A 25,855-nucleotide genomic window follows, 5' to 3' on the forward strand; every position below is an offset into this window, starting at 1 on the left:
TTAACCTGGGCCTCTAAAACCAACCCCCACATTAAGATTCTTACTCACTTTGCACACTGCCTCAATGCTGAGAAGGAAGCTATTATTATAACCTGGCTTTATAGCAAGGAGACTGAGTCTTAGAGAGCTTAAGCAATCGAGAAGGTCCCAAGTGTGGGAGGATGAGGAGGCAGGGTGAAGAGCCAGGCCTGCCTGCCTCCCGGTCTTCTGCCCTTGGACACACGGCTCCCGAGGCCATGAGATCTGCAGAAACCTTTAACAACTGTAGAAATGTTACCATCATTATCCGCCAGATATCTGCATGACTTCCTCCCTCCCTGCATTCTATTAATAGCTTCTTACAAATCACTTCTTTGGAGAGTATTTTCCCTGACCGCTTCCCATGAGAGCAGGGACTTTTGTCTTATTCACGTTGCCATCCCCAGGTCCCGGCATGCAGCCTGGGACTTACTAGGTGCTCCACATGTTTTTGTCAGTTACTTGGATCCCTGAATCCTTCTTTCCAGGACGCCTGACCCTCCTTTTTTGCCCTCGCAGGTTATGTTGCAATGGGCGCCGTCCTCCCATCCTTCTGGGGCCAGCAGCCCCTCGTCCAACAGCAGATGGCCATGGGTGCTCAGCCACCAGTCGCTCAGGTGATGCCGGGGGCTCAGCCCATCGCATGGGGCCAGCCGGGTCTCTTTCCTGCCACTCAGCAGCCCTGGCCCGCTGTGGCCGGGCAGTTTCCGCCAGCCGCCTTCATGCCCACACAAACTGTTATGCCTTTGCCAGCTGCCATGTTCCAAGGTCCCCTCACCCCCCTTGCCACCGTCCCAGGCACGAGTGACTCCACCAGGTCAAGTCCCCAGACCGACAAGCCCCGGCAGAAAATGGGGAAGGAAATGTTTAAGGATTTCCAGATGGCGCAGCCTCCGCCCGTGCCCTCCCGCAAGCCCGACCAGCCCTCCCTCACCTGTACCTCAGAGGCCTTCTCCAGTTACTTCAACAAAGTCGGGGTGGCACAGGATACAGACGACTGTGATGACTTTGACATCTCCCAGTTGAATTTGACCCCTGTGACTTCTACCACGCCATCGACCAACTCACGTGAGTGCCCTTCGCTGAAGACGTAAACCCCAGTGGGGGTGACGCCTCTTTTCTGCAGATGGGGGTCCTGGAGTCAGAGGGCTCATCTCAGTTGCATTCATCAGGCCTCTCTGTTTATATTACTACCACTAATAATAAGCGCTAACAATTTAGGTGCCAATTATCCACACCTTTTCCATATGCTCTATGTTTATTTTTAGACTCATAACAGTGCTTATGATGAGTTTTGTTAGACCTGTTTGACAGGTAATGAAAGTGAGGTTCAGAGACAGTAGACAAAGTGGCAGAGTCGAATACAAGCCTGGTATTTCTCCATCATGTCAGTCTGCCTCGTGATTTTGTTAGTTTGCTCAGTCATTGATGCATTCATGGATATCCCAGCCTATGACACACAGACTTTGGTGTGGCTTATTGAAATAAAATGAATGGTGACTATCAGTGTGAAAAATTTTAGGACGAGGTTTAAAAATTAGAATAGAAAATTAAGATCAAGAGAAAACTGAGGAGAAAGATGTAGCAGCCATAAGCTCTTATACAGCTGTTACAATTGAAATCAGATAGTGGCTCGAAGCTTCTGGTAGTTAAAGAGAAAAAAAAAAAAGAAAAGGATGGTGCAGCAGAAAGTTCTAGACTGGGAACCTGGAGAACAGGTGTATTACTACTTTTGTGCCTTTGGGCAAGTCACTTTATTTCTGTAAGCCTCAATCTCCTTACCTGTCTAAGGGTTGTGGAAAGGATTCAATGGTATATATACTAAAATAATATATACCTCCTAACAGTTGTAGTGGTTTTGTGCAGAGTCTTGGAGCAGGGTCCTGGTGTTGGCTTCCCCACCATAAGCATGTGACTTCTCTGAGACTCTGTTTTGTCATCGGTGAAACAAGTGCACTGGCTTGGTGAGCAGCGCACTTCCTTGTGGTTCCAGCTTTCACTGACTCTGCCCCAGCTCGCTGTCCTACTGCAAACATCTAGAAAACACTGACCATGCAGCCACATCAGAACCAGATACACCTGAGCACACGTTGGCTTGTTTGACACGATTCAGGGAAGGTGTTCTGGTGACTCAGTCTGCACCTCGACAGTTGACAAGAGGGAAGAAAGGGCTCATGGTACAGTGAGCCTGGCAGTTTTGTTACAATCACGGGTGATAAGGATCATTGCATGGCCAATACTGTGAATTGTCAAAAAAAAATCATTATAATACAATTAGATTGTGTCGTTTCAGCCAGGTTTAGTATGTTGTTCTGAAAATGAATGCCTTGCATGTATGTAAACAACCTACTTGCATTCAGGCTGTGTGATCTACCTAGTAAGGGGCATCTCTATTAACTTTAACTCACAGGGTTTCAATGAAGAATAATAAAATAAAAAATGAACTGCTAAAGAAATGACAGCCATGCATAAACAAGCATCTTTTAAAACAAATATCTCTCTTTCAAAGAACTTATGTGTCAGCCCTAAATAAAAGAGGGAAGCTTAAGTTCTTTGAGGACAGGGAATAGGTCTTCATCATTCCTACACCTCTCATAGTGTCTAGGACATGGGAGGCATTTGGGAATAGTTGTTGAGAATGAAATGAACAAAATAGAGGCCATTTAGCCACTATTGTGTTTTAGAGCAGGATTTTGCAACCTTGACACTATTGACATTTGGTGCCAGATCATTCTTTGCTGTGAGGGACTGTCCTGTGCATTGCAGGATGTTTAGCAACACCCCTGGCCTCTACTCACTAGGTGGGAGCAACATGCATCCCCTTTTTTACTCATGAGAATCAAAAATGACTCCAGGCATTGCCAAATGTGCCCTAGGGGTGAAATCGCTCCAGACTGAGAACCACTGTTTTAGAGTATCAGAAGCATTCTATAAAACCTTCTAAAGCCTAAGACACTTGTATAAATAAACTTCTAGTTATGCTTCTCAGTGGTTTGATCAGATAACTATGAGCAGTATACCTGTCAGAATTGGCAGCTCAGACTGGGTTCTCAGACTTTAGTAAGCAATAAACCACCTCAAACACAATGCAGGATCCGATTAAGCTAATATTTATTAGACATCTACCTACCCATCATGGTGTTTTCGTATGGCTTTAAACCCACTATAACTAGTCTGTTTCCTAATCATCTTATGAAACAAAACAGACTTCATTTCAATTTTTTTAATTTAATGTTTTATTTTAAATAAAATGAGCAAAACCAGTCTTCCTAGCCTCTTATCCATCAGTATCCCCTTTGGAAAGTTTTGAGTGGAGAATCAGTTGGACCAAAAGTAAACCTCAGATAGAAACAGAAAAGCACAGCTGGTCTGGACAGTGTGAGACAGATCTGGGTTAGATGCCAGTGCTGCTGTTTTAGAGCCGTGCCCACCCTTAGCACGTCGCCTCACCCCTCTGAACTGTGTAGTTTCTTCATCGGGGAAAAAAAGGTATAAGAACACCTTGTTGTTGTTTGTATTAGGGAGTATAATGAATGAAAAGTGCCTAGCACAGTGTCTTCACTCACTGGCACGTTATAAATAACAAAGGAGGAAATAGCATCATTGTTCTAAATATAGTTTCATCAGGGTAAAAAGTACACACTACTAAGTTTTACAGTCATTCACTATCTGATTTCTAAGTTCTGGAACATTACAACAGGAAGGCCTTATCAAGGGCATTTGAAATTCAGCTGCTAAACCAAGCCATGCCACCCCCTCGCTGGGGGCTGAGCCCGTGACTGGTATTTTCAAAGCCATATTAGAAATGAGTGAAGGAAGAGCAGTATCAAATGGCATATTTGTTGTAAACCTGTGGAACAAATGAGAGGAAATACGGGAGGTCAGCCCAGCGTATTTCTTTTACCCTTATAAAAAAAAGTACCAGCTGTGAAGTTGCCATCAGGACATCGTTTTGCCAGATCGCTGAGACACTTTTTGTTCAACATGTGTTTACGGAATACACACTACGTGCAGGGATCCAGAGCCTGGTTCTGCCAGTTGCCACGAGCAAACTGGCAACCTTCACTTTCCTTCTCTGTCAAATTGGGATGACCTCCATCTTTAAGAGGCTTTCTGAGGATTAGAGATACTGTCTGTAAAATCTCTCACAGTGTCTGACACAAAGAGGGCACTCCATAAATGTGCCCTCTGATGAAAGAAAGAAAGAAGAAAGTAAGTCGTAGCCCAGTAGTTCTCGGCTTGAGTGTGCATCAGAATAATCTGTAGGGGGTTGTTAAAACACAGTTTCTAATTCGGTAGACCGGGGCTAGGGTCTGAGAATTTGTATATCCAACAAATCCCTAGATGCTGCTTCTGCTAATGGTCCAGGCGCCGTCCCTTGAGAACCGCTGCCTTCCCTGTCAGTGTGGTCTAGTCTGTGTAAGGACAAGATCAATACCGACAAGGAAGAATTCAGATGGTCTACTGATTTGGCTTGGGATGGGAAGAGGATCCTGTGATTGGACTTGAATAGAAGCAGATTCCTGAGGTTTCTGTGAGATATAAATCACTGTGACCGGGCCTTAAGATGTCTCCTCTTTTTGCATGGTCTCCGTGCAGCTCCAACCCCAGCCCCTAGACAGAGCTCTCCGTCCAAATCGTCTGCGTCCCACGCCAGTGATCCTACCACAGATGACATCTTCGAAGAGGGCTTTGAAAGTCCCAGCAAAAGCGAAGAGCAAGAAGCTGTAAGTGACCAGTTTATTTCTGTTTTCGTTTTTCCTTAAAAGTAAAACTTCCATAACCGAAACGGACAATGAACGAGGAAGCCTACGTAGAAAAGAACGCTGGCTCAGACCCATACGTTCTCCAGGGGTGGCTAAAGGGGCTTGCTTTCGTGTTCCAAATGAGTCAGCTGGAAAAGGCTGTCCTTTTATTAAGTTGCTACTACAAGTCTGTCTTTGTGGTGTGGCATTCTCTAACTACAATTGCACCCTCCTATAAAATAACTGTATGCGCTGCATGAAAATATTTCCAGTTGTCTTATGTTTTCAGTTGTTGAAAAGAGAAAAAAAAAAAGTATTTTCTTCTTTTGTTCTAGCCTGATGGATCACAGGCCTCATCCAACAGTGATCCATTTGGGGAGCCCAGTGGGGAGCCCAGTGGTGATAATATAAGTCCACAGGCTGGTAGCTAGATAGCGCAGGTCTGGGTAGGTATCTGTCCTTTTTATCTCTTTTATCCTTAAGGTATCTGCTTTCCCCTTTGCTTGCTCTTGACTTCTGAAGTCACATCCCCACTGTCTGCACCCTCTGTCCTTGCTTGAGCTCTCTTCCCGATGCCTGCAGCGTCTCTCCATGCCTGGGCTGTCCTGCCTGCTCCATCTCCCCTTGCCTCGTGTCTGCTTTCCACTTTGTTTTTCCTCATGGATGCATGACCTTTGACATATACTGGGAGGTAGGGGCAGGGGTGAGAAACGGGGAACGGTCATATTACTTTATTAATATGTTCTGAGTGGGCAGTGGTGATAGAATGAGGCACGGTCAGTGCTACTGAATATGGATTTCGTTTCTGAGATGGACACACTCTGCCCACCCTGGTAATTTCTCGGGGAGCCGTGGTCCAGATGCTTTAATCTTTGAAGCAAAATGTCACTGCATTTGCCTACACTCTGCAGATCTAAAGAGGTCACCAATCAAACACACTCAGAAGCCCAACTAAGAAGCAAAAACAAGCAGTGCTTGAAATGAGATTGATCGAGATGTAAGATTATGTCGGCCCTTTCTGTCTAGACAGAAAGGGCCCTGCACCCCTTCCAATGTGAAATTCAAAGCCGCAGAGACGTGTAGCATTCACTTCTGAGGCTCTGCTGCTTGCACCTGTTCTGCAGTGTGTGGCTTGCCACCGAGTCACTTCAGATTCCATCAGCAGCTGCTTTGAGAGAGGTGTACTTACGTTTACTAGAAGTGGCTTTTGCCACTTGAATTTCAATACCTCTGATTCGATCGAAAGAAAGAGGAGCTGATGAAGCAAACCTCCTTGGGAGACAGAAGTACACCTTGTTACCCAGACATGATTTCGAAGGTCACTCCTTGACAAATGTGTTCAATTTTCAGATACTTTCCTGGTTTTCCATAAACATATAGGACAGCAAGGCCATTCCCAAAGAGCTCCTTTTTTTTTCTTTTTAAGTCTTGAACAGCATGGTCAGAACCATTAAAATGGTAAACAGTTCTCACCACTCATAAATGGATTCTGAGACTACCTCAGAATCGTTCTCAGTCCACCTGTAAGTTATTTTGATGGTTATTGAAAGCTAATACAGAGTTTTGAAAGCACATTTTGTTAATAGATTTTATGATTAAAGAACCTAACATTCTGTACGTGTTGCCACATTTTATATCAGTACAATAGCACATAATAATATATCATGCCATGCAAAACCACCTCAGACTCATTTAAAAACTCAGTCTTGCAAAGCTATTTTGGGAGCTGGTCTATTAAAGGCAAAGTCATTGCTCCAGGAAAAAGAAAAGTTGGGGATTATGGGCAGACTCCTTGGGATGATTCCCCAAGAGGTTTTTTACCCGTTGCGTGTGTTGTATTTCATGTGCTCAAACTCGCCTTGAAAAATTTGATGAATGAGCTAGAGGTGACAAGAGCCATTCATCAGGATAACAGCAAACATCATCCTAAAATTGAAGTTCTTCTAGAAAACAAAGATGACTTACACCATTTGCAGATCAATGTATCAAACCCTCATCTTTATGAGCCCATTCAGCTTGAGACAATCATGCAAGCTGAACTGTTCCATGGGGTTTCGGTGTCTTCCTCGTTTAAGGCTCTCTCTGGCACCCCAAGTCGTGGCTGAGTTGTGAATGGACATAGCATGGTATAGTGGGAAGTGCTCAGGGTTTGGAACTTTTGAGTTCAAATCCTAGCTCAGTTTCTTGATAGCAGGAAACCTTGGGCAAGAACCATAATTTCTTTTGAGTCCTGAGTTCTTCATCTGCTAGGAGGAGCTAATATTATCCATGATGTTACCTGAGATAATTCATGTTGAGTCTCTAATGTAGACACTGAGTACTGGGCTTAAAACTGAGCTTTAAAAAACGTGCGTTTTGGAGTAAAATCATCTGAGTTCAGAATCTGGCTCCACCACTTCCTGGCTATATGACCCTGCTGAGATTTCATAATCATTCTCTATCTTATTTTCTTCATATGAAAAATAGGGGTAAAAATAGTGTCTGCCTCACAGGGTTATTGTGCGGTCTAAATAAGGTGATATATTTGGAGCTTTTAGCACAGTGCCTGGCACATAGAAAGCACCAGATAGATGCTAACTGCTGTCATTACCACCACTGTCATTATCATTATCATACATGTTCAAGAAATGTTGGCTCCCAACTACCTTGGATTTTATACATTTAGCCCTTATGTTGTTGAATAAGGCCATTGGCTGGGAGGTTTTGCTTTGTACTTTATATCTTCAGATAGTTAGTTTTCAATAGTCACTAAAACAGCTTTGGAAAGGAAAAAGAAAGAAAAAGCCTGCTTCTTAACTCTCTGGCTTCTCCTGACCCACAATCACAATGACTCTGGTTTGGACCTCATAGGCCGCCTGTCACTTTACAAAAATGAGCAGTCTTAGGTTCACATGTAAATCATAAATACCTCCCGGCTCCAGAGGAGGGCTGGCCTGTAATCTTCAGTGAAGCAGTCTTCTCCCTTGGATGGCTTAGCCTGCAGACTCCACAATTCCCTATCCAGAATCACATGCCAAGGGGCTGATGCCAGCCTTGCAGACTTATCCCCTATGACACCCAGGGAGGAGTCCAGATGAGACATTCTGGATCCTTCCATCAACAGCAACACGAGCCACATTGGATCTTTCTGTCTCTGTCCCATTCCCCCATCCACCCCAGTGGAAGTTTACTGACTGCAATTTCTTAGTGCCTTTCCAGATATTTGGAGAAGGGATTCCATGCAGGGATAGTTATGCCCCCAGCTTTATCTTCCCCTCTGCTTTCATACACTTGGAAAGCAAGAGTCCTGTCTCTCTTATCGCCCTTGCAACCATTTTCTCCAGCTGTTTTTTATTAGAAATACCCGCACAGTTCTGAGTAAGTAGGGATGACATCTGTTGATAAGTTAAAGCCGTATGATACCGTAGTAAGGGGAAATAGACAGACTCAATCCCCACAGGTGGAAGCTTCAGGGCAGATCTCAAAAGCAGCATTTCTGTTTTAGTAATAAAGGAAAAGATCTTCAATTATTTCACTTTTTCCCCCTACCCTCCCATCTGGGAGCATCACGTGTCTTTGAAAGATTGGGTCAACAGGGGCAAAAAAGAACCAAAATAATATTATAATGGCTGGTATGGGAATGGCAGGTAATTTATACTTCACTGATGTGTTGCTGGAGCAATTTTAAGGGCGAAATGTTAGCTTTTGAGGAGATGAAAGAAAAATGAAAACATTTATTTGGTTAAATGGCTAAGTAAATAAACTGCCTATCAGACTTTCCCAGCTGTCAAGTTAAAATAGCATCTGTAACAATGGGGAATTGTTTGGTCTGTCTCCCTTAGTAACGATAGATATTGCCATAAATAATAAGGTGCTGTCATTTTCTTAATACTGATCTTTGTTGTGGGAATGCAGGACATATAAAGTATTACCTGGTGGATTTCTAGTGCTCAAGGGAAAAGAAAGCTGAGCTTCAAATGCTTTGAGAAGGAGGAATCCAAAAGAAAGAGAGAGAGAGAAAGGAAAAGAAAGAAACACACAGTCAGGGGATTGGGTCTGAATTATGGTTCCAAAGCAGGTGACCTTAGGCAAGCATTTATCCCTTCATAGGGATAAATACAGATAATTGCAATAGCTCTCTCCCCAGGCTGTCCAAGAATCAAATGATATCATGAATATGAAAGTGCTTTGTAAGCTCTGGAAGTAAAATACATGTGTTTGGGACTATTATTACTATTCTGTTGGAAAACACAACCAAACAACAGAGCCTTCAAATAAAGAACCAGAAAAAAACAGAAAATAATCTGCCTGTGTTGTGACCATAGAACTCAATGACTCAAAGCCTTAAACGTAGGCTTTTAGAGGGAACCATTTCCTCAAACATTCATGAAGAGACACCCTATTGGGGTCCTCCAGCTGGAAAGCTGTTGGAGTCAGTCAGGCAGAAGATGCCAGGGTCTGGCTAGGGGCAGTGCTGGCCAAGATGGAGAGGCAGGCTAGCTGCAAGAGATATTTAAAAGACAAAATCAGCAGGAAGTTAAGGCTGGAGGGACATGGGAGGGGAGGAAGAGGACATAAGCTAGGATAACATAGGGATCTAGGTCATACCAATCCCTGTGCTAAGGAAGGCAGAGAAGCATGCTTGAGCAGAGAGAAAGCACATTTACTCTGGGACCAATTGAACTTGAGGTGCCCATAACACACCCAAGTAGAGATGCCAGCAGGCTTCTAGTTACAACCTCTGGAGGTCAAAAAAAGAAATTATGCCTTGACATGAAGATTTCAACATGGTTTTCAGCCATTGGAGTAATGGGTTCAAGTAGAATATGCAGCAAACTCTCTGTAAATACTTACAACTATTCTACCATTGGAAACAGGAAAGCAGCAAAAGACAATGCACAAATGAATGGGTATAGCTGTGTTCCGATAATACTTTATTTGCAAAAATAGGCAGATGCCAGAATTGGCTAACAGACCATAGTTTGCTAAGCCCTGAGTTAGATCACACTCCCTATCTCTAGACTCACTCTGCAGAAGGTAATCTCAATGGTTTTCATTTAATACTACTAATAAAACATATTTAAAAGTTACTCAATTCAATCCTCATTGTAATACTCTTAAGTATTTTTATTATTCCCATGTCACAAATATGATAAGGTAGAGAGGTTAATAACTTGCTAAAATCCTGACATTCACATGTAAGAGGGCTAGGATTTGAATCTAGACCCAAATTAGATAATTCAGGAGCACTCAAACAGAACTGGGACACCTGGTTTTAGCAACGTCCCTTCGACTCAGATGCATGATGTGAGGCAGATGGCTTCATTTCTGACCCTTGGTTGCCTCTTCTGAAAATCAGTTCCCACAGCTCTTCTAGCTCTGACATTCTGGGACCCTCTAACTTGCCCAAGGTCACCCAACTATAGCGTGGAACTAATCCTCAAAGGAGATCTTCCAATAGCATCTCTCCTGTAGGCTGTTCATATTCCCAGCTAACACAGAAAAAGACAGAAATCCCTAAAATGTACTAATTTCATTAGGATCCCCAGAGATCAGCCCTAGATCCAGGACCTGGCTCAGAAAATCCCTTCCTGCTATGGCAGAGAAGTGGTGTCGACAACCTCAGAGTCCCCATCGTTGTTGTTACTGATGGGGACATGCACTGTCCATCAGGGCATGCACAGGACCCTGCCACCTCCCGGGGACTCAGGTGGTGTATCTCTGTATTCGCCAAGTGGGTTTCAGCACCCAAGACCCTGCAAAGCTAGTGCATTTGGCAGCATCAGTCTCTAAGGTATTATTCATCAAACCTATTCTGTGTTCTGAAGACCTTTACGCCCTCATGGCCAGACTTCCTGGCTGAAAGTGGCCAGAAAGCTTTGTTTTCCCTTTTCTTTGAATAAAAAGGAAAGGAAGATTCTGAGTACTTAAGACCTTTCATGTTACATGAGTTCACTTATTACTTCTCACAATCCCAGGAGGTAGATGTTACGGACTTCATTTTACGGATGAAGCAACTGAGGCCCACATGGGTGAGATGCTTGCCTAAGTTCACACAGGTAGTTAAGAGGATTGCTGGGGTGTTTCCAGCTCCCTTAACCCTTGTATTTTTCTTGACATGAATTCAGATAGAACTCTGAGTTATTTTAGCCTATTTCCGCTCTGGCTACCACTGCCTTTCTTGTATGCCAAGCCAGGAAATTTAAAACGCCTACAGAGCTAGCTCGGGTGTTGGGACTAAAAAAAACCGTGAGGCTGAAGTTGCTGCCTGGGCAGAGCGATGCTGCAGGACTCAAGCTTTGGCTCCCCTCCCAGCTCCAGCCGGACCCCTCGCTTGGCTTGGCGCTACTCTCACCCCAGGCTCCCAGGGTGGAGCTCGCTGAGCAAGCAGATTGCATGGCACACCGCTGACCTCACGTCTGAGACCGCCTTTCTCGGCTTGCAGTGTCTTCTCTCTGCCACTAAAGATACATTTCTTTTGACATACTTTTGCTGGATGTGGCCAAGCTTCCCCAAAACAAATATAATCAACATGAAATGGGTGCAAAGTGATAATCACAACTTAGGTAGCTTCCAAGAGGGTTTCGTCATCATGTGATATAGGAAACTCGTGGCCCCTAAGCTTCATGCCAAAGAGCCGCAGGTGGAAGAGAATGGAAATGGGCACAGAAACAGGAGTCGGAACCCTGGGCGGCTCCCTTGGCTCTCTGCTGTGTCCGTGTGGCTGTGGGAACATGCCCTCGTGTCTGGGGCTTCAGTTTCTTCATGCAGGAAAGGAGCTGTCAGTCTGAGGACCCTTCCAGCATTGACATTCTACGAGAGCAACACATGGAGCGGAGAGGACAGTAGGCTTAAAAAGACCTGGATGTGTTTACACAAAACTCTAGACAAAATAAGTCTGGTCTGCAGTGATCAAAAGCCAATCAGTGCTGGCACTGGGAGGGCAGGTTGACTGGGATGGGTGCAGGGGAACTTTGTAGAGCGAAGAAATATTCTGCAGCTCACATGCGTGTGTACATGTGTCAAAACTCATTGAACTGTACCTTCAAACAGGTACATTTCATTGCATGTAAACTTTGCCTTGAAAAAATTGATTTAAAAATAAGAAGAATAGGGAAATTCACAGAGCTGGACGGTAGGTTAGAGGTTACCAGGGGCTGGGAATGGGGTGACTAGGGAGTTCCTGCCTAATCTGCTTGGGGTGATGAAAGAATTTCGGAAATAGTGGTGATGGTTGCACAACGTTGTGAATGTTACTAATGCTGCTGAATTGTACATTTAAACATGGTTAAAATGGCAAAAATTAGGTTATTTATACTTTATCACAATAAAACCATCCAAAAATATAATCTGGTTTGTCCCAGCTCTGCCCTGTGCTGGCTGAGTGACTTTGGGTAAGTCATCAGACTGTGGCAGCCTTGGGTGCTTTGCTGTAAAATAGAGACAGGAACACCCAGGGCATGTGGTGCTCCATTGAGATCCTATGGCAAAGGAAAGATCTTTGCAGACTGTAAAAGTCTCCATAAGTATAAGCCATTATTATTCCAATTCTGGGAGTCTACTGGGCTGCTGCACGTAAGTCACACTTAAAGAACTTGTGGAGTAGTCTGCAAACAGCGGAAGGCTCTGTTATGCACAGGGCCCTGTAGCCAGGTGGTTTGGATTAATGCCACATTCATTCTGCATGATTTTCCTGGGCTGATCAAGCGCCATTATTGTATTCTTAACTGCGAGTCCATTTGCAGTTGCACCTATGCGCTATGAAGGAGCAGCAGTTTGGAAGGACACCCACAGGTGATTATTAAGCTTCAAACCATCATCTGTAAAGAAAGGATACAACCACACCCAGGCATAAGCAGCCTAACTTTTTTTGGAGTATCTCCTACGTTCCAGGCTCTGTGCTAGAAAGCAACGTGTGTTTTCTCCTTCACAGAGGGGATTTCTAGGCTCATTTTACAGATGAAGAACTGGTGCTCAGAGGGGTTAAGTCTCCCCATGGAGTCCTAGGGTCCCCAGTTGGAGACCGTCAGAAAGAGAACAGCAGCCTCTGACGACCAGCTGCTGGTCTGGCCCTCACAGCTGGGCCTTGGTGTTCTGCTGTTGGACATTGACATTTCACACACCATCAGTGTCAGACAGGGCTGCTCAGTGACCCCGTAATGGGTCGAGACAAAAATCAAGACCACTAGGTAGTCATGGCTGAGCCCAGGCAAGACGTGAACATTGTCCAAATTATAAAGATGATCACACATTCCTCTATCCTGGTTTTAGCCTAGTTCAGTTCTTCCTGCCTTCCAGATAAGAACTGTTAAGATAATCGTAAAATATTACCCCTGCTTCATGACAGCGTCCAATTCAGAGAAAAACCCTGCTTTGTTGACCTTCCCCCAAATCATCAAACATAAGCCCAGATCCTATGGTAAGTCCTTTTAAATATCCCCATACGAAGGTGCCCCAGAGTTCCTCTCTCTGCAGTGAGGAAGAAACCCAACTTGTTCAGCCACAGGTGTGTTCCCTGTGGTCTAGACCTGCCTGACTTCACAGTCCTGGATCTCCACTCTTCCACTGCTCCTCCAAGAAAATAGGGTGTTCAGCATACATCGGAGGGTTGATTTTGGTTTAGTTTTTACTGTATGGTTTACTATCTACTTTGTGAAAGTTGTCTAAAAATAAAGATAGTAATATGTCAGAATCACAGATGAGCTCAAAGTTCATAGGTATTTTCCAGCTCCCATTCAGAAAAGACCCATTCATTTACTCATTCATATCTTCATTATCCATGTTGTTAGTGGGTGCATCTCCAGCGTTCTAAGCTCTCACTCAAAATTTGGGATACTGACGTGCAAGTTACAGTGGAGTTCAGTGCAGAGCACACTAGGAGTTGCTGTAATAGGAGTCAAGACAGAAGTCTGCACAGGCCCTGGAGTGTCCAGGAGTGCAGTGGCTCACGTCACCTGAAGAGTCCAGGAAGCCTTTGTGTTTGAGCTGGGTCTTAAAGTGCAAACTCCAAGGTGCAGAACAAAGAAGGCCTGGTGGCAGGAAGAACTGCCTGAGCAAAGTCTCAGAGATGGAGAAGTCTCTGCATGTTAGGGTGAACTGGAAGTAGGGTTTAGAAGGCAGGACACAGAAGAGGGTAGAAGTGGCTGGGGCTGTTCAGGAAGGTGAGGCCACATGGGGAGGGCCTTGTATTGGGCGTCCTGAGGAGTCAGCATTTTCCTCTGGGTAGTAAGAAGTCAGGAGGGCTGTTTTACGCAGGAGACTGGCACGACCAGATCCATTTCAGAAAGATCATTCTGGCAGATGCATAAAGAAAGAGATTTTATTTTTTTTAAAACATGATTTACGTGACCTGAAGGTAGAGTTTTGATTCATGGTCTAGAAGGGGTATTCATTAGCTCAAATGGACTACGAGACTAATGGGCCTTGTGTGCTCAGCTAAGAAGCTTTGACCTCCCCTGTGGGTGATGGGGACCTTTTGAAGGATTTGAAGCAGGGCAGAGAGATAGTCAAATCCGCCAAAAGTAAACAAGAAAACATCAACAGCGTGCTTATGTTAATGTTTGATTCCACGTAGACTTTTTGGAATTTTGAAAATAGCTTGAAGACTCCTATCATGACCTTGCCAGAAGGCAGGTCAGAAATTTCTGGATCAAATGATTTCTTAGCTCCCCTCTAACTCTGACAGTCTAAGATTCTGTAACAAAGAAGGTAAAGCTGTTGCCAAAACGTATAATGCATCACAGTGTCAGGCTTTGGGATTATCTGCTGCTTGGGGTTTTCCACACCGCTGCTCCCCTTCATTAGTGGGGATAATTGAGAGTTGACTGCAGTCGTTACCGCTGTTGTGATGGGTATTTGAAGCTAAATTCCGGCAAGCAAGAGATGTGTGAATATTTATCTCAGCTGCAGCAAGTTAATGCAGTGTGGCATTAATTACCCTGTCTGAGCCTGCTGTCGTCTTCTGTTTTTAGGTGTCATTCTCAGTTGGATAAATTAGTTTCCAAAATTAGAATAGAACAAATTGTAGGGTGAGATCAAGGCAGCCTGACTTCTTGGGGCATCCAAAAAAGAATGGGCTGAGAAGGTCTACCCAGGAAGCATTAAGATGCATCCTTGAAGCCCAGCACAGGCAAAAGAAAATGGTTCTTTCCAGGAGTTGTACTTAACTCTTGTCCACTCCACCTGTGTTACTCCACCTACTGCACCCACAGAACACACATGCAGTAAAGTTACATGCTTAGCCTTACAACAGATATTTGAAATAGTTCAGGAAATTGGCTGAGCATAGATTAGGTGCTTAGTAAATCATCTTGCTATATAGATTTTGCTATATTTGATTTTGAGAGAATAAAGCCAAACTGAGGTATATTTAGGACAAAGGGATCAGAACAGTGAAGAAACTAGAAACAGCATCACCATCATTCATTAATTCAACAGACCCTCGTTGAGGACCTACCGTGCTAGGTTCATATATCTAAATGGCAGAAGGAACTAGCAGGCGGACCTGGAGGTAGGGCATGGAAGAAGGGGCTTCCATACTTTCTGTCATCAGATGTTTGGAAGAAGGATCACACTTACTCTTTTATGTTTCCAGGGGCAGTACGAAGTCTATGGGTGGAAAACGTGGAGGGACAAATTGGCACTGTGTTGCATTAAAGACTAGGGTGCCTCCAAGGATAGGAAGTTCCTTCTCCCTGGAAAAATACAAACATGACAAGTTCCAGCATCTGTTGGCAGGAGTCCTGGGTTCTGTTCTTGGCATGGTTACTAGGTAACTGTGACTCTGGGGAAACAAAAGCTCTCCTTACTGGGCTTCAGATTCTTCATCTGTAAAAGGATGGGCCTGGACAACCTTAACTTCTAAGGCCATTCCCACTTTACAGTAGAAGGCAAGCAAAATGATACATTACACATGAGAGGCAGCGCAGTGACGCTGAGATCACACAACCTCTCTGAACTTCAGCTTTTATCTGCAAAATGAGGATGGAAAGAACAAAAGCCACTCCCAGGACTGTTAGGCAGATAAAATAAGACAGGAGGTGTTTTGTAAACTCTGAAGCACTCTACAAATGGAGGGGTTGTGCACGCACTGTCCCTCTCCTTAATGGCAACCGTTGTAAAAGACCAGAAATAGACAAAGCACTAGACCCTGTTTTCAGTTCTCATGTATTCAGACTTAATAGTTGTGTGACCATAGGCAAATTACTTAACTTTTCTGTACTTGATTTCACATTTGCAAAAGAGATAAAGCATCTCTTACAAGGCTGTTGTGATGAGTTAAAAAGATAATGTACTTGAAAATACCTAGTGTGGTGCCAGACACATAGGAGGGGCACACAGAATGCCAATTCATTCTGAAGATTCAAGAAAATAAGCAAATAGAAAGGACCTATCCTCACATGGCAGGAGGCAAGCTAATATATAAATATGGCAGAATTAAGATGTCATTGTGTCCATTTAATTCTGGCACAAACATCCAAGAGCGATGGCATAGAGATCAATTTTAACAGAAGGGGCTGTGCGTGCTTAAGACTAGAGTATCCATCTAGTCTGCTTAGCCAGTGCACACTGAGCCACCTCGACATGAACTGAAACCGGAAGTGGTTTAAACAGGGCCGCACACCATTTCCTATCCACGTTTAGACTGAAGCTTTGCTGTGTCATATGCTGGTGAAAATCTGTGTGTGTCTCAGGACAGCCCCGTGGGTGCAGGCAAATGAATGGCCAGACTTCAAGCAGCAGATTGAATGGAAACAAGTTCCAGAAGATTTAATTGAGAGATAAAGGCACAGTTGTTTCTCTTACTCAACAGTTCCCCCAGTCATCATTCCTTGTGGAAACCAAAGAGCAATTTGAAATGGTATTTCAGGGGTCTCAAGTGGACATTTGTGAAACTGTGTCGGAAAAATGTCCACTTGACTCATAATAATTGTTATCATTTTCTGAAGACCTACTACTACCAAGCATTGTGCTAGATACTTTATATACGTTATCTCTAATGCCCTCAAGAAGCCTGCAGGATAAATAGTATGTTCCCATTTTGTGGTTGGAGAAACCAAGACTCAGATAGGATAAGTCTCTTGCCTACATCTCACAGTTTGTCCAGCTCTGCCTACCATACCATGCTATTTCCTAACAGGGAAATCAGTCTCAGCTTGAAAACCAAGGACAGAACTGGGTGTGTAGTTCTTTTTGATGATAAGTATGTTGCCAAAATGATATGCATCCTGATCAAATAATCCAAAAAAGATCTAAGGTCATCCATCATAAACTGTCACTTTTCTGTTTTAATCCCAAACCCTCCTTCCCAAAGCCATCTCAGAAAATCCCATGTGGGCAAGGCCAGGTCTCACTTTGTCCCTCTATCCATAGGAGCCGGAGCCTCTCTATGCGCAGATCAACAGACCTAAGAAATAGCTTCGATGCGAGCTCGTGGTGGGTGCTTCAGGACTGACATGGACATCAGCATCACGACAGGCTCTCTTGTATTCTTTCACCTCATCCCACAAAGAAATTCATGATTGCCCCGTGGAACTCGTTCAGAAGAGGGAACTAAACGTTTTTGGCAACCAATGGCAGATACCTATAGCAGCACAAAAAAAAAAAAAAAAAGTATAAAAAAAAAGCCCAACATTAAACCACCAATTAAACAAATGCTTTCCTGACAAATATTATGAGCTCTCTTCACTGGGTGTATGACCCAGTGTGCAAAATCATAATTCTCTTTTTATTTCTCAACCTGTTGACCACTGTAGAGACATCAGATTTGGAGTGACAAGCATCAGAGAATTACAACAGGATTGGCACTGACTTCTTTTAGGCAAAAGGCAAGGGGTCCTCTGTGACCACAATATCATCATCCATATGCCTTTTGACATGGGATGATGTTTTTTCGTCACTCCACAGGGCCTGGTTTGCCATTTTCTCCCCCTTTCCTTTCTTTGTCATGTTTGAAAATTAATGAGTGTACAAATTTTTGTATTGCTTTTGACTTTTTTTAGATATGGATGAAGAGATCTAACTGGGGGGAAAAAAGCCTCCTATGAAATGAATTAACTTGAAATCACAAGACAAATAATTAGTTGATTATTGGTTATGATCAAGAATGTTGCCAAAACAACCCTTTAGCTATTCTGCATCCCGGTGAAGAAAGACAGTTTGAACCTTCATTCTGTGAGTAGGAAAGGACATCGCATCCCCTTGATGAGAAAGATGGAAAATGCATCTGATTTCCTAAGAAACTCTAAGTACAATAAAATGATATTTTTTATTTTTCCGATATCTTGCTGCTGTGATGCTATGCAGACAAGTGTCTTCTCCACGTGCCATTTTCAAAGAAAAGTCATTTGCCAAATAATTCTGGTACACTTCTGGTAATGTGTTTTTGGATCTTAAAAACCGACTTTCCAATGGAACAATGGTGACATAAATATTCGGAATAACAAACTGATTTCACAGTCAAAATGGTTCATCTCTATCCCTTTTTGTACATCAGAAAAATTCAAATGGGATTTTTATTTTATAACTTGAAAAAAAAAAAAACCTTACCATTAAACTCTTTAAATATTTAAGGGAAATGGCTTTAAGGAGTTCTAATGAAAAAAAAAAATGTCAGTTTTTTTTTTTTTGTAAATATAAATGTTAATGAAAATGCTTTTTAATAATGCCATTACACTGTAGAGAAGGTAGCAGATTGAGTGCAAGGTGTGACAAATTGATGGATGGGGCTCACTTTCCAGATGTTATTCTGGAGCGTATGGTAGGAAGCTGGAGTTCAGGGACAGCTGGCGGAGCAGTTGGCCGGTCGGCAGCTAGTGAACAGGAAGGGAGTGCGGGAGTCCACAGTCTGGCCTCCCCACGAGAGCACTCACCCTATGCGTAAAGTAAGAAAAAGACAGTTCATGTTTTGGAGGCCTGTCCTTCAGACCTGAAACTCTTTCACCTCTCCACTCCTACCTACCCCCCCTATAACTCACTGGACTGTCTGGATGTGGAACAGAAGAGTTTAAGCTTCCTTTTTTTTACATTTATGAGACAAAAAGTGCAGTTTCAGTTCGTATGTTTAGCACATGATTTTCATAAAGAATCTATATATTTTTGCCCTACAGAGAATTGTTATACAGGCCAAATGTGTTTTCCTGATGTTCCTATGCAGTTGCAGTATGTTGAATTTAGTGTTTTAACACTAAGAAGAAGACTTTGAGGATTCATGTGGTTCATTGGATTTGGGGGTAGTTATTATGACTTGGTTTTAAAATTTGAAAAATTAGAATTTACATTGATATGATTGATTTTAACAGGCCTGGATTGGGTTCTTGATATCAATAGAAACTAAAGTGATTTGAAAGACTGATTTTAAAATGATCGTATACTTGTTGACAAAGAGAAAAGTGATACATCGAGGTGACTGTTCTCATTTAAAGCCCACATTTTACACTATCAGGTCACTGAAATCTGATTTTTTTCCAGTTGGAGAAACTGGCCAAATGTCTATTAGAGAATATATGTAAATGTCATCCCGATGTGGAAGGTCTGAAGAACCAGAAAAGTGAGAAGGGCCATTTACCTCCCTCTGTGGCTATCACCTGTGGGTCCACATGATTTCTGCAGGAATATGCAAACAGGTTAAGATTAGGGAACCCTTTGCCATGAAGGGGAAGCAGGGAAGGGTGTGATGACCATGAGAGTTGTCCTGAAACCAGCTCAATTATGTTTTCTGGGTATTTGGCAAGATAGGCAATTCCCATGGGGAACTTGCTTAACTGGTTCTGTTGTCCATGATTCTGATTCAAAACAAGTGGTGCTATCTTCTCCCTCAACACGGCTGTCTTGAGTTTGTCTTGCAGTATCACACCGTTATGCCGATTCTTTGGGTTGCTTCTGACACATTCGGAGTGAACTCTGGCCGATGTTGCTGTTTCAGGTACACGGTCTGAAGTAAATTTCATAGCAGAAGGTGACAGCCCAGGGGACTGGTCCTTCATTGAATATGATTGAAAATGTAACTGGCTCTGAAGAAGTTGCCCAAGTGAGAGAACTAAAGTCAAGATTTTAAACTGCCATCCATGTTCCCATTGGCAGAATTGTGATTTTTTTTTCCAAGCACTGTTTGGTGAGCCCAGAAAGAACCACCGTATCCTACCCCAGGAATACAGTGACATTTCCAAGCAAGAGCTGAGGTGCCAATACCAAAAGACCATGGGGGAATCTGCACAGTTCTGGTTAGATCAATAGAAAAATCTATGTGTACAACTGTTAATTCCTCATCCTTCACTAGCACTAAATTTGTCACTTTAAATTTTGAAACCAGGGAAACGCCACCTGTCATTCTGTCCCCATTCTCCGTAGCTCTTCAATCTTCACATGCCGCAAGACTTTTTTGATAGCTCGTACTCATCCCAGTGTCTGCTGAAACCCCATCATGTAATGTACCGGGCACCTTCTTTTCAAAAAATGTTTACTCTGTGGGTTTGGTTCATTTCAATTTCTGCGTTCTGACACATATTTTTTTAATAAAGATGAGAAAGAGAAAATGACTGTTGCAGTACATTTCTAGACCTACTTTAACTTTACCTCAGATGCCAGTTTGTTAACATATATGGACACATTATTTTTAACTTTATGTACAATGCATTCAACAGAACAGCGAAATTTTTAGAAATTTTCCATTAATTTCTGTAACACACCATGTAAAACTGTTACAAATAAACATGTTTGAGAACAACACCTTAGCCTGGCTTTATTCCACAAGTTTCTGCTGGATAGATCAACAGCTGGTGCACTGGAAGAGGAAAACGCTTCTATCTATGCCTCCGTCTGACCAGTGACAGCCTCTGCTTTCCTGGCTTTGGGCTAGAAAGAGCAGGCTTCATGGAAGAGTTAGGACAGTTGGTCCACAGTCCGCACTTGAATCCAGTGCATGCTATGCTTGGAAAAACAGGCACAGTGAGGAGGATGTCAGGAAAAGGAAACCCTGTGTGGTTGTGGTATTTGGACCACACACAGGATGGAACTTTCAAAAATGAGGAAGACCCTGGGACTAGCCCTGTGGAGTACGTCTTCTCCAAAAAAAAAATAAAAGAAACCTGCTAAACTATTGATTGGAAAGCCAAGATTAATCTAGACTGTCAAAGAGTTCCCCTTCCTTCATTTTAAGGTCATCCGTTTTAAGGAACTCAAAGAAGGAAGCATTTATCTTTCTTCTCTTCATATTCCCCTCACACACCACACCAAAATAAAAAAGATTTTAAACTGCCATACAAGATTTTGATTTCTGTATGTACTAAAGAAAAAATGTATACGTGTGTATGTGTGTGTGTATGCATATGCGTGTGTGTGTGTCATTTTTATTTCCTTTTGTAACTAAATGATATAGCCGGCTTATAGAGTACAATCAGGCCATTGAGATGCCAAAGTCACCTCTGTTTAAGAATAGTTTTGTTAATGATTGCATAAATACAAGCCCTCAATACGCCTTGTTGCAGAGGAGGTGTTAAACAGATGTTATCGTCAACTTTGAGAAGACAAGAGAACCAGCTTAGATTCCAACAAAATAAATTTGGAGCAGGTAGAAGAAACAACTTCTATACAGGAGGAAATGCTACATCCTGAATTGAATTGTTAGGAGATGTTACAGAAGCTTTTAATGTCAGTGGGTCTCACTTGTTGAACAGCTAGTTTGTGCCAGATAGGTGCTAGGTGCTTTGTGTCCATTGCTTCAGATAATTTTCTAAACAACCTGGAGAAGGGTAGATATTATCCCCAATTTATAGATAAAGAAAGTGAGATTGAGAGAGATTAAATAACTTCTCCACCTAGCAAATGGCAGAGTTGAGATTTGAATTATTAGTGTCTTTACTCATGGTCAATTCTAATTTTAAAAATAGTTGAATATTCACTGTTTTAAATAGTTCTACATAGGTTTGTTGAAAAGCTTTGGCTTCCTATGCCTCTTCCCAAACTTTTAGTTGATCTTCGGTAATATATTAGATTTATAAGTTCCTTCAGTTTAAAATAAAAATCCATGAGATGTTACTATTTTATGTTGCTGAATATAGTTACTTCTTTAATTGGTAACTTTGAAAAGGTGTGTGTCCGAGTGATAAAGGATAAACCTTTTTGCCCAACTAGTTGAAGTTTAGCAGAAACCAAGAAATGGGGATTTACTTTGCCAACCTAAATGAATCTTAAAGAAGTGACAAATTAAAAGGTGTCCTATTTAACTGCTAGGCGGATGCCAAAATAAATCAGGCAGACATATCTGCTTTCATTTTGTGCTCGAGAGCAAACCCTTGTTGTTTTGACAGTAAATGTTTTTTGTTTTACTCAGCATGACAGTAGGAAAAAATGCCTAGAATAAAAACAGGTTTCATTGAAATCAACCTTCAAAGCTTTGAAAGCTTTTAAAAGATGTTTAAATTCAAGGGAAATGTGAGCAGTGGTGCCTGGAAGATTAAAAAGAGAGAGAGAGAGAGAGAGTAAACAGATGTAAATGGCTTTCAAGCCATTTAGTGGCCAGTCTCAGGATGTATGTTAAAATATGAATAGTAGCTGCCACTGTTGTGCTCCTGCTTCCTCATTTCCAGATCCTTATGCAAACCCTGAGAGGAAGGAAATATGCTCCCCATTTTACAGCTTAGGAAAGGGAAACTCAGAGACATAACAGAGCCAAAGAGCTCACCCAGAGGATGTCGGAGTTCCTAGGCTCTGATTCCCAAGCCTCTCCTCCATTCCACCTGCTTCTCTCTGACAGGGTTTCTGTGATGTCAGATTGCTCATGCACCCTCTTAAAAAATATTTTGAGCCCCTCTATATTCAATTCCACATTGTGTCTATTATATTAGAAAAATCACTCCACGTGTTACCCTGACTGATTCAGTGCAGAAATTGATTCTTAAGTAAAATGGCTGTAGTTATTTTAAAACAAAGGGGAAAAAAATCCAGTTTTATTCTCAGGAACAGTAATAGTTCTAACCCAATCCAATGAATATTTAATTTCAAAACAAAACCTTCACATTCACTCTATCTTCCAAGGTACAGAGATCTGAAGAGGGAGCCTTTTTGAACAGGCTTTCTGTTGACTCTTAGTTGAAGAATATTAATGGCCATCAAGCGGAAAATGTCTAAATATTCGTGAGAGATGGCAGCCTCTGGTGACTTGGGTCTTTAATCTTCTGAACAACCTCTTGCCACTTCTATCACTCACTCTGGGGTCATAGCCTGGAGTGGGGCACAGGCAGGAATAGTTGAAGGTGGAAAAAGCAAGTCTTAGAGCTGGCATATTGTCAAGAGTAAAATGCCAAAGTGTCCTTCGTGCTGTACTTTCAGCAATTCCACTGCATCTCAGCTTTGGGGTAGAGGTGGGGAGAACCCTGAAGTCTGTCTCATTGCAGAATACAGGTCAAGGTCACTCAACCGTAGATCAGGGCCACGGGCTCAGTAATCTAGGAATTTAGTTACTAAAGGAAAGTTGTTTCCTTGCACCTCTCTTGTGCCCTTTCAGAACTCCATAGAAGGACCAAGAAATGTGGCCAGACATCGCATGGCCCATGTTCATCCTTCTGGGATAAAGCAACATCACAGCCTGAACTGAAAATAAAGGAGGTCTTATGCAATGATTAGTCACACTTTAATGGGGAGAAAGACAAATGGTGCAAAAGTCAAAGAGGTAGTTAGATACTGTTGTTTCTTCCTGTTGGGCACCCAACATAGGCAAAACCTGGGAAGTAAAGTATTTGACGAAAGCTTCACCCTCTGCTTATCATTTGTCTCTTTTCTCATGTAAGTGGAGCACACTGTCTTTATGGGGCCATCAATAGAGAGTCATTTCCAGATGGTGGACTCTGAATTTAGAAAGTCTTGGTTGTCTTGCCAGTCGTCTGACCTCAGACAGGTCACTTGGGCTTTCTGAAATTCACCTTACTCACATGTAAAATTGAGCGCTTAACAGCCCTCAGAGTAATAAATTTGATAATTCCATACCTGGAGCATACTAAATACTCAATGCACATTAACTATTGTTAATATCAAAGAAAGTCTGATACTTATGTATTTTTGTACTTAATTCTTTCATTTTACACTTTATCCTTACACATCTATTATCCCAGCTCAGTATGAAGTGTACAGAATGGCAATGAATGATTATTATCTCTGTTTTGTGGTCAAAGAAAGGCAAAGTATACATATCTTTGAAAAAGAAATTTTTGAGACAGGATCTCGCTCTGTCACCCCGACTAGCATACAGTGGCCCAATCACATTTCACTGCAACCTGGAACTCCTGGGCTCAAGTGATCCTCCTGCCTCAGCCTCCCCGGTAGCTATAGGCATGTGCCACCATGCCTGGCTAATTTTCTTTAAAAAATTTTTGTAGAGACAGGGATCTCACTTATGTTGCCCAGGCTGGTCTCGAACTCTTAGCCTCAAGCAATCCTTCTGTCTCAGCCTCCCAAAGTGTTGGATTATAGGCATGAGCCACTGTGGCTGGCCATCTTTGAAATGTTTTTCACTGGCAAAGTTTAAAGCAAGAATGCATCACAGATTTAGTCATGTAACAAAGAGTTATTAAACATATATGTACCAGGTCTTCTGACAAGCACTGGCGATCCAGAAATTTTTTAAATGCATACATGACTGTCCCCACTTCAAGAAGCTCAGCTTTTAGTGGGGAAAACAGATGAATAGACAAGTGAACTAGAGTAGGATTACTGCTGCACATGCTGATACTATGAGAGTGGTGGGAGAAGGCTACGTAGAAGCCTTGATGGTTGAACTGGGAGTTAAGACATGAGTAGCAGTGCACCGTGAGGTGGTGGCAGTGAAGGGCAGAGCACTAGGGGAACTGGGATGACCAGTGAGTGTGGCAGCCTAGAGTGGCTGTAAAAGAAGGCAGAGAATGATGCACTGTTTAAGTTGTTGAATGACACAGAGAAGCCAATTTCTCAATTCATACTTCACAACTAGGATAATGAAACATCAAAAAATAGCAAAAAGTATAGCCTAATCTTTCTAATGGATAATCAGAAATGCCTAAATTAAATATTAGCAAATCAAACATAGCTGTAAACCATGACTAAATAAGATTGATTCTTGTCATGTAATTAATAGGTCAAGAGATACTGTCTTGTCTTAGTGGATGCCAAAAAGGCACCTGATGAAATTCATTATCTTCTTTTTTTTTTTTTTTTTTTTTTTTTGAGACAGAGTCTCACTCTGTTCCCCGGGCTAGAGTGCCATGGTGTCAGCCTCACTCACAGCAACCTCAAACTCCTGGGCTCAAGCAATCCTCCTGCCTCAGCCTCCCGAGTAGTTGGGACTACAGGCATGTGCCACCATGCCCAGCTAATTTTTTTTCTATATATATTTTTAGCTGTCTAGAGCATTTCTTTCTATTTTTAGTAGAGACGGGGGTCTCACTCTTGCTCAGCCTGGTCTCGAACTCCTGACCTCAAGCAATCCACCCACCTTGGCCTCCCAGAGTGCTAGGATTACAGGCATGAGCCACTGTGCCCGGCCTGAAATTCATTATCTTCTCCAAGAAAAAAATGGGAAACTAGAATTTTAGTAATAGTCCCTTCACATGATAAAAAAAAAAAACACATATATCTCAAACCAATAGCCAATATGAAATTTAGCAGTGAAACTTGACGGTAGCCCCACTAAAATCAGATGGAGATCGAGACTGCCACCTGTTCCCTCCATCATTTAACATTGCTCTGAAATCTGAGGCAATGGAATGTATTAACATAAGAAAAAGAAATCAGGTGTTTCAGTGTAGAGAACATTATCAATGTTTGCGGATAATATTTTCTAATAGGAAATATCTATCAGAAGCTATAAGAACTAATAAGAGAAGTAGGTGGTTAGTTTAAATATATAAAAATCAATATTTTCTCTATTGCTAGAAAAAGCCTTTTAAAAAACTTACTGGGAAAATAGAGTCTACTAATGATAGCAACAAAAATAAAATACCCAAGAATAAACTTAATACTGACAATGTGAGATGTAGATGAAGAAAACCCAACAAAACAAAACTACAAAACCTTTTCAAAGGGAATAACATAACAGAACAAACGGAGAAGAAGTCCCAACATTATAAAAATGTCAATTCTCCCTA

The 25,855-nt window shown here is 42.4% G+C and overlaps 1 protein-coding gene across 8 annotated transcripts in view; it reads left to right on the forward strand.

Annotated features, from left to right (window-relative positions):
• Positions 1-20,466, forward strand: part of DAB1 (DAB adaptor protein 1) — a 394,543-nt gene extending 374,077 nt beyond the window's left edge. For 5 of the 8 annotated variants that reach the window (XM_045546433.1, XM_045546434.1, XM_045546435.1 and 2 more), the window contains exons 12-15: positions 538-1,086; positions 4,618-4,745; positions 5,099-5,209; positions 17,115-20,466. In XM_045546433.1, coding sequence (XP_045402389.1) covers positions 538-1,086; positions 4,618-4,745; positions 5,099-5,194 — 773 coding nt within the window. In that variant the 3' untranslated portion in view covers positions 5,195-5,209; positions 17,115-20,466. Of the gene's footprint in view, positions 1-537; positions 1,087-4,617; positions 4,746-5,098; positions 5,210-17,114 lie in introns of those variants that run through there. The other 3 variants (XM_045546436.1, XM_045546438.1, XM_045546431.1) reach the window with 2 other exon arrangements.
• The last annotated feature ends 5,389 nt before the right edge of the window (positions 20,467-25,855 follow it).

Source organism: Lemur catta, chromosome 3, assembly GCF_020740605.2.
Source record: "Lemur catta isolate mLemCat1 chromosome 3, mLemCat1.pri, whole genome shotgun sequence".
Classification (NCBI taxonomy): Eukaryota; Metazoa; Chordata; class Mammalia; order Primates; family Lemuridae; genus Lemur; species Lemur catta.